The sequence below is a fragment of the Nematostella vectensis genome, chromosome 3 (genome assembly GCF_932526225.1).
Source record: "Nematostella vectensis chromosome 3, jaNemVect1.1, whole genome shotgun sequence".
Classification (NCBI taxonomy): Eukaryota; Metazoa; Cnidaria; class Anthozoa; order Actiniaria; family Edwardsiidae; genus Nematostella; species Nematostella vectensis.
Window position 1 is genome coordinate 13101953 of NC_064036.1, and position 27115 is coordinate 13129067.

A 27115-nucleotide genomic window follows, 5' to 3' on the forward strand; every position below is an offset into this window, starting at 1 on the left:
AACTTTACATAAAAAAAAGATATTTTTTTAAATTTGAAGTAGGTGAATTGGGAACACTTTTCTGTGATGTGGTCATGTTGTTTTTTGGTACTTTAAGGCAAATATTTTTTTGGTATAGATTTCAGGGTCTGTTCAGTTTCTAGTATTGGTATTTTCTTGGGGTATAGGATTTTGGTTTCTGTCAGAGCCCCTGTCATGTTTATAGATGAGTAAACCTGTGGGAGGGCACCCATCTGAATTACCCTATTAGAATAGTGTCCTTTGCTGGCTCGCCAGCATGGATCATCTTCTTTAAATAATTAATTTGGAAAAGATTATCTTGCTTTAGATTATTCACCTTGATCACCGAGGACTGGCTTTCTGTTGGTCAAAAGCTTGGAATACTCTTGAAACTTGCCTTGAGCAGAGGAGCCTGGGTGGATTAGAGGCATAACCAAAGTAAGATAAAACAATTACTGTGTAACAGACTAAATGCACTTGCAAGGCCACACTGAATGATAGTATGATAATAAAACTCAACCAGACATACACTGATCAATGAACTTCTCCAGACGTCTGACCAAATCTTTAGTCCCAAGTGCTTCCATGTGATCACTAACATGGTTGAAAAACAGATGCCCAAGCTTCCCACTCTTCCTCCAGCAGAAATATTCCTTTAAGGAAAAAATAATTATTAAGTAATTACTACAGCCTTTTGAGACTGTCAGCAACTGTGTGTCTTTTTTCATATTTTCAAAATTAAAATTTAAAAAAAAATTCGTTCATTCGTTATCTTTAAATTTCATTCCCTCTCATCTTTCTCATCCATCACCTTTTTCTTCTACTGTATAGTATATAAACGGCATAATTTGTAGCAGTCTTTATTTATCATTTAAGCAGACTTGTGACTAATTTGTGGGACTATAACTTACTTAACTTAATTGAACAACATCCTAATTGAATTTACTTTGATTTATCCTTAACCGCCATACCTCAAAATCAGCCACTCTTATTTTCTCATCAGGTTTGTTCTTTGCTAACGACTGAAATAGAGAGCCTTTAGTTGCACTTCTATCATACGTTGGGGTAATGATGGACTTCTCTAATACGCCCCTTTACCTCAGTAAATTTGACCAACTCGTTCCAGAATACACATCGCGGTTCTTCCCGTTTTGGGGATCCTTCTTGAATATTCCCCATGGCTCTTCATTGCTTATTTACGTCCATTTCCTGTTGAAAACAATTAAAAATACCAACTCAATTTTTATTTCCACTGGGCCGCCATCTTGCTCAAGCTTTGCGCGCCTGCGATCGACTGTTTATGATCAGCGTACTCCACCATTGGGCTTCGTGGCACAAAATGGCGGCGTCGAGGGAAGCAACGAAAATGGGCTGAAAAAGCTCACTCAGAATACGCTATTTCCGGAAAAGATGGGCGCTAGACCTTCCTCCATCAGCGACCTACAACACAACGCTGTATTGAAGAAACTTACCGGCGAGCTAAGCGTTGGAGATGATGAGGAGTTTTGGGACGAGCTGTTGTCATTTTCGTTCCGCGTTCCGTACAACAGGTGAGAAAAAGATGAACGTGGGGATTTATATATGATAACACTACACTGATGTTAGGGTGACGGGACAGCACATCCATGAACAGGAAGGAGATTCAACTGAGCTGTGTATAAACTCAGCGGTACAGACATGTTAGCAATTTTGAAAACGAGCTCACGCACAGCATAAAATTTGCAATAAGCTTAAGATAATACTTATAAGCTGACATGTTTTAAATGAAGCCTATAACATCAAATTTATCCTAGTATTTAAGGTTTAGCTATTTTATAGTGATGGGGCTTTACCGAACTGTTGTAGCCCCATTTATTGCTTATTCCTGTCTGGTAGATATCATTCTATGAACAAAACGTCTGGTTTCTTTCTGCTTGCTGCTTCGTATGTGAGATGATCGGCATTGTTTCTAGTTCCTGTTTACAAATAGTTCCTTGTGTACCAATAATTAGCCAAAAGCACGATTAACATTTGTCTAAATGCACAGTATCATTAAAGTACAAGTTGTACTCTGAAATAACCAAGATTTATTGGCTTTGGCAGAGATGATTGAGTTTGATTTCTGGATTTTTTAATTGAATTTACGAGCGCATGTTAGCTTATTAGTTTACCTAGTTATAATGACACCCTAATACATATGACATTGTTTTAATCCCGGCTAAAACCCAACATATACCTCTTTGTTGCCATGATATTGTAAATTGACTAAGGAATTTAATTCATTTTTAACAAAACACATCTCAGTCTCATTTGTTGCTAAGAACATCTTTAAGGTATTCTTATATTAATATTCTATTCCTTGTTAAGCATAATTTAACTCTTGTTAAACATAATTTACCCCATGCTTTTCCCACAACCATTTTTGTAATTTTGTTTATTTTTATCAGTATGGATTGTTTGATAAAGCAACTTTTTTTTTGTGCATTTTATCTTTATGATTTGAGGTATTGAGCCCTAAAGGGTCATTTAGGGCTCTTGAAGCTTCTTAACTCTTTTAAATGTATACACAGTGCTGATGCAAGATTACTGGAGGAAGCGACAGAACCAATATGTCAGCATTTAGGTAAGCTTCATCAAAAAATATATAAAGTGTATGTACTATTGCTTGTACCAATATTGTTTGGAATTCTTGGACTTTAAATAAAAATGAAAATTGATGCATTTTTGGTTTCAGCCCAAAATAACTTGACATCTAAGAACTTCATCTTTCTTGTGCGAGTGCTTTTATCAAGAATTTCTGAACTGAAGAACTCAGACAAAGCTGAAGAGTAAGATTCATGGTGTTGCTAACATAACAGTGGAAGTTTAGTATGAACATAGTGACTAGCATAGTTGTTTTGTATTTGCATTAGTTAGATGTGTTGCTCAACACAATGCTAATTAGAAAGGAATGCATATCATAAAAGGGACATGCCCTAGGTTAAGTCATCATCCCTGTCAAATTTTGTCTAATACAGACCTTTGTTAATATTTAAAGCAGCATCTCACATAGACTCATTTTTAAGTTGAAAACATTGTTTTGTGAACAAAAGGCAATTACATTGAACTAATTGGAATTTGTTTTATTGCTTAACTTATGCACCGACTTAAACACATACAAAAACATGAAATTAATGACCTATTGACATATCACTGATCAATACTATTCTCTCTTGCAGTTCAGACTTCTTAGTGCAATTATACAATGCTCTCTTGCTCAAACGGAGCTTCTGTAAATATTTTGTTGAGATGCTGCCATGTGAAGATGTAATCCTTCACTTTGGTGGCTCTCTCTCACAATCCATACATAGTGAGACAGGGAGAGAAGTCATCACTTGTACAGGTGAGATACCTGAATATCTCGTTTTGGAGAATGATAAAATATGTCAACTTGCACCTCAGGCCTGTACATAGTATTTACTGAGGGAAGGTGTCTCTTGTCATAGGTATCATTTGGAAAAAAGGGTAGTATTTGATCACCCCTCACAAATAAATGACCCAGTTTTGGAGGGGGCCAAGGGGGACAGACATCCAGCCCGCCCTCCTGTGTACAAGCCTGCACTTGGGGAGCTCAAACTTTTGAGGTCACAATACAGAGAGCATTGTTTATTTCTTATTAAATATTGTTATATATTGTACATTATATATTTGTCTTTCAATTTCCTCTCTCCCTTTTTCTGCACCGCTTCTCCACTTACCCAGACACCTACAACATGTAGACTGCTCTCATTTTGTGCCTGCTATCCACTACCCTACCCTCCCTATCTCTCCCTGCACCCCAGGTGCCTACCACTTGTAGACTGCTCTCATTTTATGCCTGCTATCCACTACCCTGCTGTACTTTCTCTCCCTGCACCCCAGGTGCCTAAGTACAAATACCCAAGTTTTTATATTTTGGTTTATTTGATTTCAGATTGTGGTATTACTGAGGATGCCATATGTGGCTTGTTTGACATTCTAATCAGCATCCCTGTAAACAATCAGACATACGCCCTCCATGTAGAGACTATGAACTGTGTGCTTGTACTGCTTGCAGTGCAAATGTTTGATCCCAATGCATCTAGCAACAGTATATTCTACCACACCATCATGAGGGGGAAATGGTGAGTCACCCCTACACAAAATTGTCCAATTGTCTATCTATAACATTTCTAGATGTAAAACCTCTACCTTCCAGGGGCCGGTTGCACAAAGCTTGGATAACTTCTATCCACAGATTAAATCCTTATCCAGCGGATAAAATTTAAGTGGCATGATTCAGTTGCACAAAGCCCTAATAAAAGTTATCTAGCCTGGTTGAAATAGGTTGGATAAAATACACCGAATATATGTGAAGAGAAAACAAAATAGCGTCTTGCATTTTAATTTATTTTCATTATTTAGACACTATCTTGATAGAGTGAAAGTTGAAACAGATGCAAAAGATGCAATTCACAGTTGGTAAATTTGCAATGAAATACGAACTTACATGCAGCTCTGGTAGGACTAGAAACAGTCTATATTGCCCTTCCTGTCAAGAAATGTGACTCCCACAAGATAGGAGGAAGTTAAACACTATCACATGTACTTTGCCTTGATAACTTGTTTGTTTTCTATCACCTTTTCTCGCTCTTGCTATAGCTGCCATTTTATATATGCTTTGCATATTTACCATGGAAATCGGAAGCCATTTAGTGGTAAATGATGGCTATTCAGGAATAGTTATTCAGTCTATTCAATCTACGCTTTGTGCAATGCTATTTTATCCAGCGGATGACTATCCACTGGAAAGGGATTCAGGGTTCAAAATAGCAGCCAGCTGCTGGCAATAGCTGGCTGTTTTCTGGTCTTTGCCGGCTCTTTTTTTCTGTATCCCCTTGTCATATTTTTAGTATGCAGGCTTTTTTCCCCCACCAAAATCCAGAAAGCCGGCAAAATCTAGCAGATTAAAAAAAAATATTTTGAACCCTGGAATTTTATCCAGTTTTGTCGCTTTGTGCAACTGCCCCTGAAATATTTGGTAACATATTTTTGTAACTTCCATGACTGAAAACTGTGAAACCTTCAAATCTATCTGCCTTAAATATAAATATATGTGTTTTTTTTTTTCAAATCTTTTTGTCTTTAAGTCATCTTTCCTATTCGTATAATTCCTTTTTTTACACTTGTCTGATTTTACTTCTTCCACTTCCACCCTTAAATAATTTGCTCAATTAAAAATGGTTTTAGACATCTACTGTGCTGCAAATGTGTGTTTCTTACTATGTCATGTCTTTTTACATTTTATGGTGTCTCCCTCTAGTGCCAAGATGTCTGGGAATATTGTGCATTCATTACTACAGAACTTTATACAGCAGATGCCCACCCCAGCAGGTCTTACCTCAAGTGGAGGCACCGGGTGGTTCTGTAAGTATATTATACTTATCCCAGCAGGTCTTACCTCAAGTGGTGCCACTGGGTGGTTCTGTAAGTAATTATACTTACCCCAGCATATCTTACCTCAAGTGCAGCCACTGGGTGGTTCTGTAAGTAATTATACTTACCCCAGCACGTCCTACCTCAAGTGGTGCCACTGGGTGGTTCTGTAAGTAATTATACTTACCCCAGCTCGTCTTACATCAAGTGGTGCCACTGGGTGGTTCTGTATGTAATTATACTTACCCCAGCACGTCTTACCTCAAGTGCAGCCACTAGGTGGTTCTGTAAGTAATTATACTTACCCCAGCACGTCCTACCTCAAGTGGAGCCACCGTGTGGTTCTGTAAGTAATTATACTTACCCCAGCACGTCTTACCTCAAGTGGAGCCACTGGGTGGTTCTGTAAGTAATTATACTTACCCCAGCAGGTCTTACCTCAAGTGGTGCCACTGGGTGGTTCTGTAAGTAATTATACTTACCCCAGCACGTCTTACCTCAAGTGGAGCCACTGGGTGGTCCTGTAAGTAATTATACTTACCCCAGCACGTCCTACCTCAAGTGGAGCCACTAGGTGGTTCTGTACGTAATTATACTTACCCCAGCACGTCCTACCTCAAGTGGTGCCACTGGGTGGTTCTGTAAGTAATTATACTTACCCCAGCACGTCTTACCTCAAGTGGAGCCACTGGGTGGTTCTGTAAGTAATTATACTTACCCCAGCACGTCCTACCTCAAGTGGTGCCACTGGGTGGTTCTGTACGTAATTATACTTACCCCAGCACGTCTTACCTCAAGTGGAGCCACTAGGTGGTTCTGTAAGTAATTATACTTACCCCAGCACGTCTTACCTCAAGTGGAGCCACTGGGTATTCCTGTAAGTAATTATACTTACCCCAGCACGTCTTACCTCAAGTGGTGCCACTAGGTGGTTCTGTACGTAATTATACTTACCCCAGCACGTCTTACCTCAAGTGGAGACACTGAGTGGTTCTGTACGTAATTATACTTACCCCAGCACGTCCTACCTCAAGTGGAGCCACTGGGTGGTTCTGTAAGTAATTATACTTACCCCAGCACGTCTTACTTCAAGTGGGGCCACTAGGTGGTTCTGTAAGTAATTATACTTACCCCAGCACGTCCTACCTCAAGTGGTGCCACTGGGTGGTCCTGTAAGTAATTATACTTACCCCAGCACGTCTTACCTCAAGTGGAGCCACTGGGTGGTCCTGTAAGTAACTGTACTTACCCCAGCACGTCTTACCTCAAGTGGAGGCACCGGGTGTTTCTGTAAGTAATTATACTTACCCCAACATGTCTTACCTCAAGTGGAGCCACTGGGTGGTCCTGTAAGTAATTATACTTACCCCAACATGTCTTACCTCAAGTGGAGCCACTGGGTGGTCCTGTAAGTAATTATACTTACCCCAGCACGTCTTACCTCAAGTGGACCCACTAGGTGGTTCTTTAAGTAATTATACTTACCCCAGCACGTCTTACCTCAAGTGGTGCCACTAGGTGGTTCTGTAAGTAATTATACTTACCCCAGCACGTCTTACCTCAAGTGGAGCCACTAGGTGGTTTTGTAAGTAATTATACTCACCCCAGCACGTCTTACCTCAAGTGGAGCCACTAGGTGGTTTTTTAAGGAATTATACTTACCCCAGCACATCCTACCTCAAGTGGTGCCACTGGGTGGTTCTTTAAGTAATTATACTTACCCCAGCAGGTCTTACCTCAAGTGGAGCCACTGGGTGGTTCTGTAAGTAATTATACTTACCCCAGCACGTCCTACCTCAAGTGCAGCCACTGAGTGGTTCTGTAAGTAATTATACTTACCCCAGCACCTCTTACCTCAAGTGGTGCCACTGGGTGGTTCTGTAAGTAATTATACTTACCCCAGCACGTCTTACCTCAAGTGGAGCCACTGGGTGGTTCTGTACGTAATCATACTTACCCCAGCACGTCTTACCTCAAGTGGTGCCACTGGGTGGTTCTGTAAGTAATTATATTTACCCCAGCACGTCTTACCTCAAGTGGAGGCACTAGGTGGTTCTGTAAGTATATTATACTTATCCCAACACGTCCTACCTCAAGTGGTGCCACTGGGTGGTTTTGTAAGTAATTATACTTACCCCAGCACGTCTTACCTCAAGTAGAGCCACTGGGTGGTTCTGTAAGTAATTATACTTACCCCAGTACGTCTTACCTCAAGTGGAGGCACTAGGTGGTTCTGTAAGTAATTATACTTAACCCAGCACGTCTTACCTCAAGTGGAGCCACTGGGTGTTTCTGTAAGTAATTATACTTACCTAAGCACGTCCTACCTCAAGTGGAGCCACTGGGTGGTTCTGTAAGTAATTATACTTACCCCAGCACGTCCTACCTCAAGTGGTGCCACTGGGTGGTTCTGTTAGTAATTATACTTACCCCAGCACGTCTTACCTCAAGTGGAGGCACCAGGTGTTTCTGTAAGTTATTATACTTACCCCAGCACGTCTTACCTCAAGTGGAGGCACCGGGTGTTTCTGTAAGTTATTATACTTACCCCAGCACGTCTTACCTCAAGTGGAGGCACCGGGTGTTTCTGTAAGTAATTATACTTACCCCAGCACGTCTTGCCTCAAGTGGAGGCACTAGGTGGTTCTGTACGTAATTATACTTACCCCAGCACATCCTACCTCAAGTGGTGCCACTGGGTGGTTCTTTAAGTAATTATACTTACCCCAGCACATCTTACCTCAAGTGGAGCCACTAGGTGGTTCTGTAAGTAATTATACTTACCCCAGCACGTCTTACCTCAAGTGGACCCACTGGGTGGTTCTTTAAGTAATTATACTTACCCCAGCACGTCTTACCTCAAGTGGTGCTACTGGGTGGTCCTGTAAGTAATTATACTTACCCCAGCAGGTCTTACCTCAAGTGGAGCCACTAGGTGGTTCTGTAAGTAATTATACTTATCCCAGCACATCTTACCTCAAGTGGTGCCACTGGGTGGTTCTGTAAGTAATTATACTTACCCCAGCACGTCTTACCTCAAGTGGAGCCACTAGGTGGTTCTGTAAGTAATTATACTTACCTAAGCACGTCCTACCTCAAGTGGAGCCACTGGGTGGTTCTGTAAGTAATTATACTTACCCCAGCACGTCTTACCTCAAGTGGTGCCACTGGGTGGTTCTGTTAGTAATTATACTTACCCCAGCACGTCTTACCTCAAGTGGAGGCACCAGGTGTTTCTGTAAGTTATTATACTTACCCCAGCACGTCTTACCTCAAGTGGAGGCACCGGGTGTTTCTGTAAGTTATTATACTTACCCCAGCACGTCTTACCTCAAGTGGAGGCACCGGGTGTTTCTGTAAGTAATTATACTTACCCCAGCACGTCTTGCCTCAAGTGGAGGCACTAGGTGGTTCTGTACGTAATTATACTTACCCCAGCACATCCTACCTCAAGTGGTGCCACTGGGTGGTTCTTTAAGTAATTATACTTACCCCAGCACATCTTACCTCAAGTGGAGCCACTAGGTGGTTCTGTAAGTAATTATACTTACCCCAGCACGTCTTACCTCAAGTGGACCCACTGGGTGGTTCTTTAAGTAATTATACTTACCCCAGCACGTCTTACCTCAAGTGGTGCTACTGGGTGGTCCTGTAAGTAATTATACTTACCCCAGCAGGTCTTACCTCAAGTGGAGCCACTAGGTGGTTCTGTAAGTAATCATACTTACCCCAGCACGTCTTACCTCAAGTGGAGCCACTAGGTGGTTCTGTACGTAATTATACTTACCCCAGCACGTCCTACCTCAAGTGGAGCCACTGGGTGGTTCTGTAAGTAATTATACTTACCCCGGCACGTCCTACCTCAAGTGGAGCCACTGGGTGGTTCTGTAAGTAATTATACTTACCATAGCACGTCTTACCTCAAGTGGAGCCACTGGGTGGTTCTGTAAGTAACTATACTTACCCCAGCACGTCTTACCTCAAGTAGAGCCACTGGGTGGTTCTGTAAGTAATTATACTTACCCCAGCACGTCTTACCTCAAGTGGTGCCACTGGGTGGTTCTGTAAATAATTATACTTACCATAGCACGTCTTACCTCAAGTGGTGCCACTGGGTGGTCCTGTAAGTAATTATATTTACCCCAGCACGTCTTACCTCAAGTGGTGCCACTGGGTGGTTCTGTAAGTAATTATACTTACCCCAGCACGTCTTACCTCAAGTGGAGCCACTAGGTGGTTCTGTAAGTAATTATACTTACCCCAGCACGTCCTACCTCAAGTGGAGCCACTGGGTGGTTCTGTAAGTAATTATACTTACCCCAGCACGTCTTACCTCAAGTGGACCCACTGGGTGGTTCTTTAAGTAATTATACTTACCCCATCACGTCTTACCTGAAGTGCAGCCACTGGGTGGTTCTGTAAGTAATTATACTTACCCCAGCACGTCTTACCTCAAGTGGTGCCACTAGGTGGTTCTGTAAGTAATTATATTTACCCCAGCACGTCTTACCTCAAGTGGAGCCACCGTGTGGTTCTGTACGTAATTATACTTACCCCAGCACGTCTTACCTCAAGTGGGGCCACTGGGTGGTTCTGTAAGTAATTATACTTACCCCAGCACGTCTTACCTCAAGTGGAGGCACTAGGTGGTTCTGTAAGTAATTATACTTACCCCAGCAGGTCTTACCTCAAGTGCAGCCACTAGGTGGTTCTGTAAGTAATTATACTTACCCCAGCACGTCCTACCTCAAGTGGAGCGACTGGGTGGTTCTGTAAGTAATTATACTTACCCCAGCACGTCTTACCTCAAGTGGAGCCACTAGGTGGTTCTTTAAGTAATTATACTTACCCCAGCACGTCTTACCTCAAGTGGAGCCACTGGGTGGTTCTTTAAGTAATTATACTTACCCCAGCACGTCTTACCTCAAGTGGAGCCACTAGGTGGTTCTGTAAGTAATTATACTTACCCCAACATGTCTTACCTCAAGTGGAGGCATTGGGTGGTTTTGTAAGTAATTATTCTTACCCCAGCACGTCTTACCTCAAGTGGAGCCACTAGGTGGTTTTGTAAGGAATTATACTTACCCCAGCACATCCTACCTCAAGTGGTGCCACTGGGTGGTTCTTTAAGTAATTATACTTACCCCAGCACATCTTACCTCAAGTGGTGCCACTGGGTGGTTCTGTAAGTAATTATACTTACCCCAGCACGTCTTACCTCAAGTGGAGGCACTAGGTGGTTCTGTTAGTAATTATACTTACCCCAGCACGTCCTACCTCAAGTGGTGCTACTGGGTGGTCCTGTAAGTAATTATACTTACCCCAGCAGGTCTTACCTCAAGTGGAGCCACTAGGTGGTTCTGTAAGTAATTATACTTATCCCAGCACATCTTACCTCAAGTGGTGCCACTGGGTGGTTCTGTAAGTAATTATACTTACCCCAGCACGTCTTACCTCAAGTGGAGCCACTAGGTGGTTCTGTAAGTAATTATACTTACCCCAGCACGTCCTACCTCAAGTGGAGCCACTGGGTGGTTCTGTACGTAATCATACTTACCCCAGCACGTCTTACCTCAAGTGGAGCCACTAGGTGGTTCTGTACGTAATTATACTTACCCCAGCACGTCCTACCTCAAGTGGAGCCACTGGGTGGTTCTGTAAGTAATTATACTTACCCCGGCACGTCCTACCTCAAGTGGAGCCACTGGGTGGTTCTGTAAGTAATTATACTTACCCCAGCACGTCCTACCTCAATTGGAGCCACTGGGTGGTTCTGTAAGTAATTATACTTACCCCAGCACGTCTTACCTCAAGTGGAGGCACTAGGTGGCTCTGTAAGTAATTATACTTAACCCAGCACGTCTTACCTCAAGTGGTGCCACTGGGTGGTTCTGTAAGTAATTATACTTACCCCATCACGTCTTACCTCAAGTGGTGCCACTGGGTGGTTCTGTAAGTAATTATACTTACCCCAGCACGTCTTACCTCAAGTGCAGCCACTGGGTGGTTCTTTAAGTAATTATACTTACCTCAGCACGTCTTACCTCAAGTGGTGCCACTGGGTGGTTCTGTAAGTAATTATACTTACCCCAGCACGTCTTACCTCAAGTGGAGGCACTAGGTGGTTCTGTAAGTATATTATACTTATCCCAACACGTCCTACCTCAAGTGGTGCCACTGGGTGGTTTTGTAAGTAATTATACTTACCCCAGCACGTCTTACCTCAAGTAGAGCCACTGGGTGGTTCTGTAAGTAATTATACTTACCCCAGCACGTCTTACCTCAAGTGGAGCCACTGGGTGTTTCTGTAAGTAATTATACTTACCTAAGCACGTCTTACCTCAAGTGGAGGCACCGGGTGTTTCTGTAAGTAATTATACTTACCCCAGCACGTCTTACCTCAAGTGGAGGCACCGGGTGTTTCTGTAAGTAATTATACTTACCCCAGCAGGTCTTACCTCAAGTGGTGCCACTGGGTGGTTCTGTAAGTAATTATACTTAACCCAGCACGTCTTACTTCAAGTGGGGCCACTAGGTGGTTCTGTAAGTAATTATACTTACCCCAGCACGTCTTACCTCAAGTGGTGCCACTGGGTGGTTCTGTAAGTAATTATACTTAACCCAGCACGTCTTACCTCAAGTGGAGCCACTGGGTGGTCCTGTAAGTAATTATACTTACCCCAGCACGTCTTACCTCAAGTGCAGCCACTGGGTGGTTCTGTAAGTAATTATACTTACCCCAGCACGTCTTACCTCAAGTGGACCCACTGGGTGGTTCTTTAAGTAATTATACTTACCCCAGCACGTCTTACCTCAAGTGGTGCTACTGGGTGGTCCTGTAAGTAATTATACTTACCCCAGCAGGTCTTACCTCAAGTGGAGCCACTAGGTGGTTCTGTAAGTAATTATACTTACCCCAGCAGGTCTTACCTCAAGTGGTGCCACTGGGTGGTTCTGTAAGTAATTATACTTACCCCAGCAAGTCTTACCTCAAGTGGAGCCACTGGGTGGTCCTGTAAGTAATTATACTTAACCCAGCACGTCTTACTTCAAGTGGGGCCACTAGGTGGTTCTGTAAGTAATTATACTTACCCCAGCACGTCTTACCTCAAGTGGTGCCACTGGGTGGTTCTGTAAGTAATTATACTTAACCCAGCACATCTTACCTCAAGTGGAGCCACTGGGTGGTCCTGTAAGTAATTATACTTACCCCAGCACGTCTTACCTCAAGTGCAGCCACTGGGTGGTTCTGTAAGTAATTATACTTATCCCAGCACGTCTTACCTCAAGTGGACCCACTGGGTGGTTCTTTAAGTGATTATACTTACCCCAGCACGTCTTACCTCAAGTGGTGCTACTGGGTGGTCCTGTAAGTAATTATACTTACCCCAGCAGGTCTTACCTCAAGTGGAGCCACTAGGTGGTTCTGTAAGTAATTATACTTATCCCAGCACATCTTACCTCAAGTGGTGCCACTGGGTGGTTCTGTAAGTAATTATACTTACCCCAGCACGTCTTACCTCAAGTGGAGCCACTAGGTGGTCCTGTAAGTAATTATACTTACCCCAGCAGGTCTTACCTCAAGTGGTGCCACTGGGTGGTTCTGTAAGTAATTATACTTACCCCAGCACGTCTTACCTCAAGTGGAGCCACTAGGTGGCTCTGTAAGTAATTATACTTACCCCAGCACGTCCTACCTCAAGTGGAGCCACTGGGTGGTTCTGTACGTAATCATACTTACCCCAGCACGTCTTACCTCAAGTGGAGGCACTAGGTGGTTCTGTTAGTAATTATACTTACCCCAGCACGTCCTACCTCAAGTGGTGCTACTGGGTGGTCCTGTAAGTAATTATACTTACCCCAGCAGGTCTTACCTCAAGTGGAGCCACTAGGTGGTTCTGTAAGTAATTATACTTATCCCAGCACATCTTACCTCAAGTGGTGCCACTGGGTGGTTCTGTAAGTAATTATACTTACCCCAGCACGTCTTACCTCAAGTGGAGCCACTAGGTGGTTCTGTAAGTAATTATACTTACCCCAGCACGTCCTACCTCAAGTGGAGCCACTGGGTGGTTCTGTACGTAATCATACTTACCCCAGCACGTCTTACCTCAAGTGGAGCCACTAGGTGGTTCTGTACGTAATTATACTTACCCCAGCACGTCCTACCTCAAGTGGAGCCACTGGGTGGTTCTGTAAGTAATTATACTTACCCCGGCACGTCCTACCTCAAGTGGAGCCACTGGGTGGTTCTGTAAGTAATTATACTTACCCCAGCACGTCCTACCTCAAGTGGAGCCACTGGGTGGTTCTGTAAGTAATTATACTTACCCCAGCACGTCTTACCTCAAGTGGAGGCACTAGGTGGTTCTGTAAGTAATTATACTTACCCCAGCAGGTCTTACCTCAAGTGGAGCCACTGGGTGGTTCTGTAAGTAATTATATTTACCCCAGCACGTCTTACCTCAAGTGGTGCCACTGGGTGGTTCTGTAAGTAATTATACTTACCCCATCACGTCTTACCTCAAGTGGTGCCACTGGGTGGTTCTGTAAGTAATTATACTTACCCCAGCACGTCTTACCTCAAGTGGTGCCACTGGGTGGTTCTTTAAGTAATTATACTTACCTCAGCACGTCTTACCTCAAGTGGTGCCACTGGGTGGTTCTGTAAGTAATTATACTTACCCCAGCACGTCTTACCTCAAGTGGAGGCACTAGGTGGTTCTGTAAGTATATTATACTTATCCCAACACGTCCTACCTCAAGTGGTGCCACTGGGTGGTTTTGTAAGTAATTATACTTACCCCAGCACGTCTTACCTCAAGTAGAGCCACTGGGTGGTTCTGTAAGTAATTATACTTACCCCAGCACGTCTTACTTCAAGTGGAGCCACTGGGTGTTTCTGTAAGTAATTATACTTACCTAAGCACGTCTTACCTCAAGTGGAGGCACCGGGTGTTTCTGTAAGTAATTATACTTACCCCAGCACGTCTTACCTCAAGTGGAGGCACCGGGTGTTTCTGTAAGTAATTATACTTACCCCAGCAGGTCTTACCTCAAGTGGTGCCACTGGGTGGTTCTGTAAGTAATTATACTTAACCCAGCACGTCTTACTTCAAGTGGGGCCACTAGGTGGTTCTGTAAGTAATTATACTTACCCCAGCACGTCTTACCTCAAGTGGTGCCACTGGGTGGTTCTGTAAGTAATTATACTTAACCCAGCACGTCTTACCTCAAGTGGAGCCACTGGGTGGTCCTGTAAGTAATTATACTTACCCCAGCACGTCTTACCTCAAGTGGTGCCACTGGGTGGTTCTGTAAGTAATTATACTTACCCCAGCACGTCTTACCTCAAGTGGAGCCACTAGGTGGTCCTGTAAATAATTATACTTACCCCAGCAGGTCTTACCTCAAGTGGTGCCACTGGGTGGTCCTGTAAGTAATTATACTTACCCCAGCACATCTTACCTCAAGTGGAGCCACTAGGTGGTCCTGTAAGTAATTATACTTACCCCAGCACGTCCTACCTCAAGTGGAGCCACTGGGTGGTTCTGTACGTAATCATACTTACCCCAGCACATCTTACCTCAAGTGGAGCCACCGTGTGGTTCTGTAAGTAATTATACTTACCCCAGCACGTCTTACCTCAAGTGGAGGCACTGGGTGGTTCTGTAAGTAATTATACTTATCCCAGCACATCTTACCTCAAGTGGTGCCACTGGGTGGTTCTGTAAGTAATTATACTTACCCCAGCACGTCTTACCTCAAGTGGAGCCACTAGGTGGTTCTGTAAGTAATTATACTTACCCCAGCACGTCCTACCTCAAGTGGAGCCACTGGGTGGTTCTGTACGTAATCATACTTACCCCAGCACGTCTTACCTCAAGTGCAGCCATCATGTGGTTCTGTAAGTAATTATATTTACCCCAGCACATCTTACCTCAAGTGGAGCCACCGTGTGGTTCTGTAAGTAATTATACTTACCCCAGCACGTCTTACCTCAAGTGGAGGCACTGGGTGGTTCTGTAAGTAATTATACTTACCCCAGCACGTCCTACCTCAAGTGGAGCCACTGGGTGGTTCTGTAAGTAATTATACTTACCCCAGCACGTTTTACCTCAAGTGGGGCCACTAGGTGGTTCTGTAAGTAATTATACTTACCCCAGCACGTCCTACCTCAAGTGGTGCCACTGGGTGGTTTTGTAAGTAATTATACTTACCCCAGCACATCTTACCTCAAGTGGTGCCACTGGGTGGTCCTGTAAGTAACTGTACTTACCCCAGCACGTCTTACCTGAAGTGCAGCCACTGGGTGGTTCTGTAAGTAATTATACTTACCCCAGCACGTCTTACCCCAAGTGGAGCCATTGGGTGGTTCTGTAAGTAATTATACTTACCCCAGCACGTCTTACCTCAAGTGGTGCCACTGGGTGGTTCTTTAAGTAATTATACTTACCCCAGCACATCTTACCTCAAGTGGAGCCATTGGGTGGTTCTGTAAGTAATTATACTTACCCCAGCACATCTTACCTCAAGTGGTGCCACTGGGTGGTTCTTTAAGTAATTATACTTACCCCAGCACGTCTTACCTCAAGTGGTGCTACTGGGTGGTCCTGTAAGTAATTATACTTACCCCAGCAGGTCTTACCTCAAGTGGAGCCACTAGGTGGTTCTGTAAGTAATTATACTTACCCCAGCAGGTCTTACCTCAAGTGGTGCCACTGGGTGGTTCTGTAAGTAATTATACTTACCCCAGCAAGTCTTACCTCAAGTGGAGCCACTGGGTGGTCCTGTAAGTAATTATACTTAACCCAGCACGTCTTACTTCAAGTGGGGCCACTAGGTGGTTCTGTAAGTAATTATACTTACCCCAGCACGTCTTACCTCAAGCGGTGCCACTGGGTGGTTCTGTAAGTAATTATACTTAACCCAGCACGTCTTACCTCAAGTGGAGCCACTGGGTGGTCCTGTAAGTAATTATACTTACCCCAGCACGTCTTACCTCAAGTGCAGCCACTGGGTGGTTCTGTAAGTAATTATACTTACCCCAGCACGTCTTACCTCAAGTGGACCCACTGGGTGGTTCTTTAAGTAATTATACTTACCCCAGCACGTCTTACCTCAAGTGGTGCTACTGGGTGGTCCTGTAAGTAATTATACTTACCCCAGCAGGTCTTACCTCAAGTGGAGCCACTAGGTGGTTCTGTAAGTAATTATACTAATCCCAGCACATCTTACCTCAAGTGGTGCCACTGGGTGGTTCTGTAAGTAATTATACTTACCCCAGCACGTCTTACCTCAAGTGGAGCCACTAGGTGGTCCTGTAAGTAATTATACTTACCCCAGCAGGTCTTACCTCAAGTGGTGCCACTGGGTGGTCCTGTAAGTAATTATACTTACCCCAGCACATCTTACCTCAAGTGGAGCCACTAGGTGGTCCTGTAAGTAATTATACTTACCCCAGCACGTCCTACCTCAAGTGGAGCCACTGGGTGGTTCTGTACGTAATCATACTTACCCCAGCACATCTTACCTCAAGTGGAGCCACCGTGTGGTTCTGTAAGTAATTATACTTACCCCAGCACGTCTTACCTCAAGTGGAGGCACTGGGTGGTTCTGTAAGTAATTATACTTATCCCAGCACATCTTACCTCAAGTGGTGCCACTGGGTGGTTCTGTAAGTAATTATACTTACCCCAGCACGTCTTACCTCAAGTGGAGCCACCAGGTGGTTCTGTAAGTAATTATACTTACCCCAGCACGTCCTACCTCAAGTGGAGCCACTGGGTGGTTCTGTACGTAATCATACTTACCCCAGCACGTCTTACCTCAAGTGCAGCCATCATGTGGTTCTGTAAGTAATTATATTTACCCCAGCACATCTTACCTCAAGTGGAGCCACCGTGTGGTTCTGTAAGTAATTATACTTACCCCAGCACGTCTTACCTCAAGTGGAGGCACTGGGTGGTTCTGTAAGTAATTATACTTACCCCAGCACGTCCTACCTCAAGTGGAGCCACTGGGTGGTTCTGTAAGTAATTATACTTACCCCAGCACGTTTTACCTCAAGTGGGGCCACTAGGTGGTTCTGTAAGTAATTATACTTACCCCAGCACGTCCTACCTCAAGTGGTGCCACTGGGTGGTTTTGTAAGTAATTATACTTACCCCAGCACATCTTACCTCAAGTGGTGCCACTGGGTGGTCCTGTAAGTAACTGTACTTACCCCAGCACGTCTTACCTGAAGTGCAGCCACTGGGTGGTTCTGTAAGTAATTATACTTACCCCAGCACGTCTTACCCCAAGTGGTGCCATTGGGTGGTTCTGTAAGTAATTATACTTACCCCAGCACGTCTTACCTCAAGTGGTGCCACTGGGTGGTTCTTTAAGTAATTATACTTACCCCAGCACATCTTACCTCAAGTGGAGCCATTGGGTGGTTCTGTAAGTAATTATACTTACCCCAGCACATCTTACCTCAAGTGGTGCCACTGGGTGGTTCTTTAAGTAATTATACTTACCCCAGCACGTCTTACCCCAAGTGGAGCCATTGGGTGGTTCTGTAAGTAATTATACTTAACCCAGCACGTCTTACCCCAAGTGGAGCCATTGGGTGGTTCTGTACGTAATCATACTTACCCCAGCACGTCTTACCTCAAGTGGAGGCACTAGGTGGTTCTGTTAGTAATTATACTTACCCCAGCACGTCCTACCTCAAGTGGTGCTACTGGGTGGTCCTGTAAGTAATTATACTTACCCCAGCAGGTCTTACCTCAAGTGGAGCCACTAGGTGGTTCTGTAAGTAATTATACTTATCCCAGCACATCTTACCTCAAGTGGTGCCACTGGGTGGTTCTGTAAGTAATTATACTTACCCCAGCACGTCTTACCTCAAGTGGAGCCACTAGGTGGTTCTGTAAGTAATTATACTTACCCCAGCACGTCTTACCTCAAGTGGAGCCACTGGGTGGTTCTTTAAGTAATTATACTTACCCCAGCACGTCCTACCTCAAGTGGAGCCACTAGGTGGTTCTGTAAGTAATTATACTTACCCCAGCACGTCTTACCTCAAGTGGAGCCACTGGGTGGTTCTGTAAGTAATTATACTTACCCCAGCACGTCCTACCTCAAGTGGAGCCACTAGGTGGTTTTGTAAGTAATTATATTTACCCCAGCACGTCTTACCTCAAGTGGTGCCACTGGGTGGTTCTGTACGTAATTATACTTAACCCAGCACGTCTTACCTCAAGTGGAGCCACTGAGTGGTTCTGTAAGTAATTATACTTACCCCAGCACGTCTTACCTCAAGTGGAGCCACTGGGTGGTCCTGTAAGTAACTGTACTTACCCCAGCACGTCTTACCTCAAGTGGAGCCACTGGGTGGTTCTGTAAGTAACTATACTTACCCCAGCAAGTCTTACCTCAAGTGGAGCCACTAGGTGGTTCTGTAAGTAATTATACTTACCCCAGCACGTCTTACCTCAAGTGCAGCCACTGGGTGGTTCTGTAAGTAATTATACTTACCCCAGCACGTCTTACCTCAAGTGCAGCCACTGGGTGGTTCTGTAAGTAATTATACTTACCCCAGCAAGTCTTACCTCAAGTGGAGCCACTAGGTGGTTCTGTAAGTAATTATACTTATCCCAGCACGTCCTACCTCAAGTGGTGCCACTGGGTGGTTCTTTAAGTAATTATACTTACCCCAGCACGTCTTACCTCAAGTGGAGCCACTAGGTGGTTCTGTAAGTAATTATACTTACCCCAGCACGTCTTACCTCAAGTGGTGCCACTGGGTGGTTCTTTAAGTAATTATACTTACCCCAGCACGTCTTAACTCAAGTGGAGGCACTGGTGGTTCTGTAAATAACTAGGTTTTCTTGCAAGGTCTTTTGCCAACACATACAATAAAAATAAGTGAAGAAATGTAACAGTCTTCTTGTTTTACTGCTTTAAAGGGGCAGCGTCATAGTACTGCGCAAGTATTGGGTCAGTGTTTAATGTAGGCTTTTAATTGTCTACAAACAGTTGAACTTTAAGCTGTAAATGCTTTGTTAAAATAACATCAATATTTTATTGAAAACTATGTTTATTGACAGTCTGTAGTCATTTCCTTTTAATTTAAGTCTCCCACATGTACCAAAGGCTCATAAGTCAATATTACAATTTGACTAAAATTCATTGTGTCTGGGCCGGAGAGCTATTGCGAAGCTCTCACATGACACTGCCCCTTTAAGTGCAAGTTATGTTTGAGTTCAGTATATAAGAATGTTTGTGGTGTATAAATATACCAATTATAAAACATGTTGGCAGGGTCGTTCTCCAACTGGTTTGTCAGTGAAATGTCTGCTCATGTTTGTAAATTTTTGCATTAATTTGGTGACCTCTAAAAAAGGAAATGAAAAAAATGAAAATAGAAATTGAAAGACACCTTCTTAGGCTAGGCGATGAAGAGATAAAAGCACAAATGTGTGTAGACTGGCCACTTTGCCTAACCCTTTGATGTTCACAAGAGATATTTATTATTTCAGCTGGTTTTTGGTGGTTGTTTGGAAGCCAGAGCACAGAGGAGGAATCAGATCCACTACTAGCCAATCAGAGCTTGCTATTACTCTTAGTGCTTGTCAATCATTGTACACAAAGCAAGAAAAAGATGAACCCTTACCGTCTCGCCTTGTTCTCATTTGCTGATAGACAGGCTAAAGGTGAATTGGTCAACTGCATGACTTATTGTCTTTTGCTCTGATGAAAGGGCTTATACTCCAATCATAAGTAAAGCTACTCTGTTTTCAACGAGTTTAAAATACATACAGTATTAAGCATGTGTTTCCTTTTTCCATATCTATTTCTTTGTCTCTGATCTCTCTCTTTATTTCAGCAAGTGGAGGTAAATCTCCAGATGAGAAGAGACGTGCAGATCCGCCATTTTGTATAAACCTTGGATTGCTCTACACAACTATATGCAAGTATGTTTGCATGTTTATTTATGTATTGAATGGCAGGGGCATGGCAAGGGCAATTCGCATTTACTGTGTCTTTGTGACTTTGGCTGCTTGTTTTTATGCCGTTTTATGATTATGTTGCTGCTTGTTGTGATGTCATTCTATGACTACAATTTGCTGCTTGTTTTCAGGGGTCTTATTAAGGACCAAACCACCTTGCTGCTCTACCTGATATTACACAGAAATCCTAATGTATCTTCATTTATACTATCCCGTACTGATATTGACACACTAGTAAGTACACATATAATATTTCCAAATATCAAATGGTCTTTGTCATGTAAAGAGGGCATGGAAGGCTTCAATGATTTCTCTGATCTATGCCCTCTGCCAGTTTGGTAGAATATATACTGTCTTCTTACATTCAATATCATGTTCAGCAAGTCCCCAAGGAAATGGTTTGAATGTTGACCAATTCAAAAACATCATTTTGTCATCAAGAACCTTTTATGATACACAGCCTAAATGACACTGTTGTCCTCAATGATGTATTTAATACATATTAAGTTGACAATATTGTGTGATTTCCTGCCTATAATCAGAGAAATAAGGCTTCAACCCCAACCGCTAAGGCCCCCACCTCAGCACCCCCTTCAGTTTGTAGAATGGACCTCACACTATTTCCACTAGCTCCAATCCGTTGAAGTTCACACTGTTTGATTGACAGGTAATACCTATACTAAAGCTGCTGTACAATGCTGAGGAGCAGAACGCCCACCATATCTACATGTCCCTCATCATCCTACTCATCCTTAGCCAGGACGAGAACTTCAACAAATCTGTCCATGAACTGGTAAGTGGTTCCCTATAGTTCCCTTAAGTCTGATAACAACATCAACATTATACTGTGACACGTCTAAACACCAAACACCCACTTTCAAAAGCCATAACAGCTGTAGGATATAACAATTTAATGTACTACTGTTAAATGTTTGATAAATAAATTTGTGTAAACTTGGGAAAGCAAGTCATTATATATTGTAGAACATGGCAGAAGTCCTTTTCAATTATAAAGAGAGCTTGAACTGCATAATCCTTAGTACCATACTAGGCCCATCCTATCATTCAAATAGGGAAACATCTATGTGACTATATGTGAACCTTAACGTCTTATCTGTTCTTGTTGTTTGTCAGGTTATCTCAAATATTCCATGGTACACAGAGAGAGTTATCACAAACATCACCCTGGGGGGACTCCTTGTGCTTGTTGTGCTGCGAACCATACAGTATAACATGACAAAGATGAGGGTAAGGTGGCTGAGACATTGACAAAACTGGGGGTGGTCACGCCCAAACTGGTCATTTCTTTATAATTTAAGAAAAAAATGGGTGGGTGGCCACCAGCCCCTATTGGTATAACTCCACCGAATGTCGTTTTTTAGCCAACACAAGGTTTAAAGTTTATGTAGGCAATAAGTGGTTGAAGTACCTACCACCATATATTCATGTGCTGCATGTATTTTCTATTTATAATAACTGCTACGAGTAAATTCTGGGTGTGTCATATTTTTAATGCTTGCATACTTTGTCTTCCAGGACAAGTATCTGCACACCAACTGCCTTGCCACTCTCGCTAACATGTCATCTCAGTTTCACGCACTCCACCCTTATGTCACACAACGAATCGTCAGGTGAGCACATGACTTCGTCACAAACCCTTATGTCACACAACGAATCGTCAGGTGAGCACATGACTTCGTCACACACCCTTATGTCACACAACGAATCGTCAGGTGAGCACATGACTTCGTCACACACCCTTGTGTCACACAACCAAAGCTGTAGCTTCATAATAATGTGCTTGGGACTGATTCTGTTTTCATGTTATTGTTTTTTATCATTCAATTTTTTTGTTTAGATTGACCTCATTCATTATGATTGCAGTTTGTATGCCTTGCTGTCGAAAAAGCATGCCAAGGTGACGGAACACATCAAGCAACTTGAGACCACTCCCCTAGTGACAGAGAACGGCGGACCGGACCATGCAGCAGGCTCACATGATGCGGACTCCGAACATTATGTGCGTAAAGTACTAGTATTATAACATCTTACCATATACCGCAGCTGTATGAGGAGGCTTAGTTCTTTGATTTATCAGCTGGAAAGCCTGCATCAAACGGAGATGAGAGCTGATGAGACATCCAGCTATCAGGACCGTTTGACCGTGCACACTCACATAGTCTTTGATTCAATGTGAACATGTTCAAATTAGACATGAAAGTTGTCATCTTTTGATCGCATAAGTGAGAGTTGATACGTGTAATTACAAATATCGTGATGAATCCTGAAAGCACACGATTGACTGCGCTGATTCTTGTATAAAAAACGTGACCATTCTCATCACTTTTCAAAGACCGCAATCTAGTGAGAGCTGGAAGAGTGTAACTCTCATCAACTCTCAAAGACCATTTGATCGCAACGCGTGGGAGATGTAGAAAGAGAGGAACTCTCATCAACTCTCAAAGACCATTTGATCGCAACGCGTGTGAGATGTAGAAAGAGAGGAACTCTCATCAACTCTCAAAGACCATTTGATCGCAACGCGTGTGAGATGTAGAAAGAGAGGAACTCTCATCAACCCTCTACTCCGTTTGGTTGAGGCTTAGTCTACCCGTATTGTCGGGCCGTGTTGGAGGGCGAGTGTTCTAACAACATGCTATTTGTGTGTTTATACGCGTAGGTTCATTTACTAAACATTGTTTACGAACACGAACTGTAATATGTGTTGTGTTATTTTAAAAGTCTCTGTCAGTCGCCATTTTGTCATCCTAATAATATACCAAGTATGAGAGAAACATTTTTATCACCTGATTTGGGGAAACTTGAGTTTCTCGATTGAGTTTCGGTAAAAAAAAGTATAAAGCTTTGTTTTTATATTGTTATTTGAAAATTGTATCGCATGATGTATTTGCCGTCCAATGTTGAATGGTAGCAACTACAGGTGTGGCTCTTTCATTTTCAGTTTATACTATAACAGCATGTTATCTGTCTGGTCTCTTTTATATACTATAACAGCATGTTATCTGTCTGGTTTCTTTTATATACTCTAACAGCATGTTATCTGTCTGGTCTCTTTTATATACTCTAACAGCATGTTATCTGTCTGGTCCCTTTTATATACTCTAACAGCATGTTATCTGTCTGGTCTCTTTTATATACTCTAACAGCATGTTATCTGTCTGGTCTCTTTTATATACTCTAACAGCATGTTATCTGTCTGGTCTCTTTTATATACTCTAACAGCATGTTATCTGTCTGGTCTCTTTTATATACTCTAACAGCATGTTATCTGTCTGGTCTCTTTTATATACTCTAACAGCATGTTATCTGTCTGGTCCCTTTTATATACTCTAACAGCATGTTATCTGTCTGGTCTCTTTTATATACTCTAACAGCATGTTATCTGTCTGGTCTCTTTTATATACTCTAACAGCATGTTATCTGTCTGGTCTCTTTTATATACTCTAACAGCATGTTATCTGTCTGGTCTCTTTTATATACTCTAACAGCATGTTATCTGTCTGGTTTCTTTTATATACTCTAACAGCATGTTATCTGTCTGGTCTCTTTTATATACTCTAACAGCATGTTATCTGTCTGGTCCCTTTTATATACTCTAACAGCATGTTATCTGTCTGGTCTCTTTTATATACTCTAACAGCATGTTATCTGTCTGGTCTCTTTTATATACTCTAACAGCATGTTATCTGTCTGGTCTCTTTTATATACTCTAACAGCATGTTATCTGTCTGGTCTCTTTTATATACTCTAACAGCATGTTATCTGTCTGGTCTCTTTTATATACTCTAACAGCATGTTATCTGTCTGGTCCCTTTTATATACTCTAACAGCATGTTATCTGTCTGGTCCCTTTTATATACTCTAACAGCATGTTATCTGTCTGGTCCCTTTTATATACTCTAACAGCATGTTATCTGTCTGGTCCCTTTTATATACTCTAACAGCATGTTATCTGTCTGGTCCCTTTTATATACTCTAACAGCATGTTATCTGTGTGTGGTCCCTTTTATATACTCTAACAGCATGTTATCTGTGTGTCTCTTTTATATACTCTAACAGCATGTTATTTATGTGTCCCTCTCTTAAGATGGCGGACTTGGCTATCCTGGAGGAGGTGCTCCGTATGGTTTTGGAGATCATTAACTCGTGCGTCACCAACACCCTGCACCACAACCCCAACCTGGTCTACACCCTGCTGCACCGGCGAGAGCTGTTCGCGCAGTTCCGCACGCACCCTACCTTCCAAGACATCATACAAAATATAGACACGGTAAGTTTTTCATTTTGGCTCAGATAGTGGTATTTTACAGTCTCATCTTAAAGCCGCATTGTCACCAGTTTACTTCCGGAGGTCCGACGGAAACCTCAACCGTTAAAAGACAAAAGAATCTATTAGAATCCGAGATATTTAACATGCCATCCGCTCTAAATTATCAATCACATCCTCAAAGAAACTTGCAATATACACACTGCTTTCAATATTTTGAAATATTTTTCGCGTTTTCCGTTAAAAGTCATCGGAAACTGTTACGTAATCGACCGGAAGTAAACTGGTGACAATGCGGCTTTAAATAGCTTTGATAATACCCAACACTCGTTTTATCGGCCTATAAGTTCCAGAGTTTTCCTTCAAGCACATTTGCTCTGCAGTCCAGAAAACCCTTCCCTTCCTCATACCGTGCTGTGTGTCCGCACACAATGGCGTATCTTCAGGATCTTCTACAATCCGAACATCCCCAACATTTGTTAATCGTCTTGCGTTTTGAAGATCCTGGCGTTTTCTCCCCGTGCTTACTCTACAGGCTAGAGTATCTCCCCCTTTTCTTTAATCATACTATGCGTTGCACAGGTCCTGGCGTTTTTCAGCGCGCGTTTGGAGCAGCATCCGGACCAGACTTTGTCTGTTGGAGTAGTCTTAGACGTCATCAAACAGGGAACGCTCCAGTGGCCTAAAGACAGATTAAAGGTAAAGGGCTTTGTTTTTTAACTAGTCGAGGACGATTCCTTGTCTCCAAGCGTCATTTATCCCCGGTAAATATTATTGTAAGAAACTTGACAATAATCGTTGCATTAAAACTACCGTACGTATTTCACCTCGCTCATTGTATAACACAATACGATATTTATTTCGATGTGTAGGAAGGAACTAATTGTAGTTTGTTATGTTCCTCCCTTGCAGAAGTTCCCCGAGCTGAAGTTCAAGTATGTGGAGGAGGAGCAACCAGAGGAGTTCTTCATCCCCTACGTCTGGTCACTAGTGTACAAGTCATCAACCCTTTACTGGAACAAAGATCATATCATGCTCTTCCAGCCAGATTCCTGACCTAGATCAACCCTTTACTGGAACAAAGACAATGTCGTCTCTTCCAGCCAGATTCCTGACCTAGATCAACCCTGTTCTGGAACAAAGACAATGTCGTCTCTTCCAGCCAGATTCCTGACCTAGATCAACCCTGTTCTGGAACAAAGACCATGTCGTCTCTTCCAGCCAGATTCCTGACCTAGATCAACCCTGTACTGGAACAAAGACCATGCCGTCTCTTCCAGCCAGATTCCTGACCTAGATCAACCCTGCTCTGGAACAAAGACCATGTCGTCTCTTCCAGCCAGATTCTGACCTAGATCAACCCTGTACTGGAACAAAGACAATGGGACTCTTGACCTAGACCATTTTCGCGTCATCGGCCAGCCTTACGCGTCAAAACGAAACCCGCCCACTGAACTCTCAGAATGGTGCTACGCCATATTAAAATATTGTTCCAAAAGCTCTAGTGGAACCCTTTAAGGGAAAAAAAGAACACATTTACAGTAGGAATGAGTCATTAGGAAACTTGAAGTCAGTTCGAGTTATCGGCCATAATAATAGGCTTACAGATTATACGACTGGACTCAAGGAAAAAGTTTAACGTGTCGGACAAACGACATACATTTATAAAATTGTTTATGAAAAGAATAATGGAAAAATTGTCTCATATCCTTTATGTCTTAAGAATATTAGATTATTAGGTAATATAGGTGATGTTGCTTGTGATTATAACCCTTTTTGTAAAGTTATGCGATTGTAATATTTCGAGAATTCTCAGTCAATTTTATATATGGAAATAACATAGATATGTTAAGTAATAAAAAATGTATTGCGAATACACCGTCATTTTTGTATTTACCACTGGATTTGTAACCAGTCCCTCTCCTCAAATGACTCAGTCTAATGTATCCCTTGAAGTCTATGCATGGACAGGAGTAACAGTTTGTTAGGCTAAATTATGATATTATTAAACCACAAAATTCCCTGTAATATGCCTTCTTTTGTGACGCGCTTTCATTGGTTACTTAAAAAAAAAAAAAAAAAAACAGTCAAGTTACGCGAAATCTGAGCACCTATCATGTGGTGCGTGAACAGTCCCGACGCGCTAGCCGAAACCTACCCGAGTATGTTCCGGCTAGCGCGTCGGGGATTGATCGCGCGCAGTAAACACGGACAGCGCGTCCAAAACAAGGAATATTTAAGCCAAATTAGAGGAAATTTATGGTTGATTACGAAAATTTCGCCTAACAAACTCTGTACCTCGTGCGTTATCACTGCTTCCACCCCCTTCCTAACAAGAGCCCAGAGACTGGATCAGATTTAGATACTCAAAGCCTCATATTTCTAATAAATATTTTAGAATATAGAAATAGGAAAT

At 42.7% G+C, this 27115-nt stretch overlaps 1 protein-coding gene across 1 annotated transcript; it reads left to right on the forward strand.

Moving 5' to 3' along the window:
* Positions 1 to 1056: 1056 nt before the first annotated feature.
* On the forward strand, positions 1057 to 26575 carry LOC5518659 (dymeclin). Its single transcript, XM_048724588.1, has 16 exons — positions 1057 to 1550; positions 2550 to 2602; positions 2714 to 2807; positions 3198 to 3361; positions 3932 to 4121; positions 5300 to 5403; positions 19941 to 20114; positions 20288 to 20375; positions 20543 to 20645; positions 21079 to 21204; positions 21546 to 21659; positions 21948 to 22042; positions 22296 to 22431; positions 24520 to 24702; positions 25282 to 25398; positions 25612 to 26575. Exons 1-16 carry the CDS (start codon positions 1069 to 1071, stop codon positions 25753 to 25755), a joined length of 2367 nt encoding a protein of 788 aa, XP_048580545.1. The 5' UTR covers positions 1057 to 1068; the 3' UTR covers positions 25756 to 26575.
* Positions 26576 to 27115: the final 540 nt, after the last annotated feature.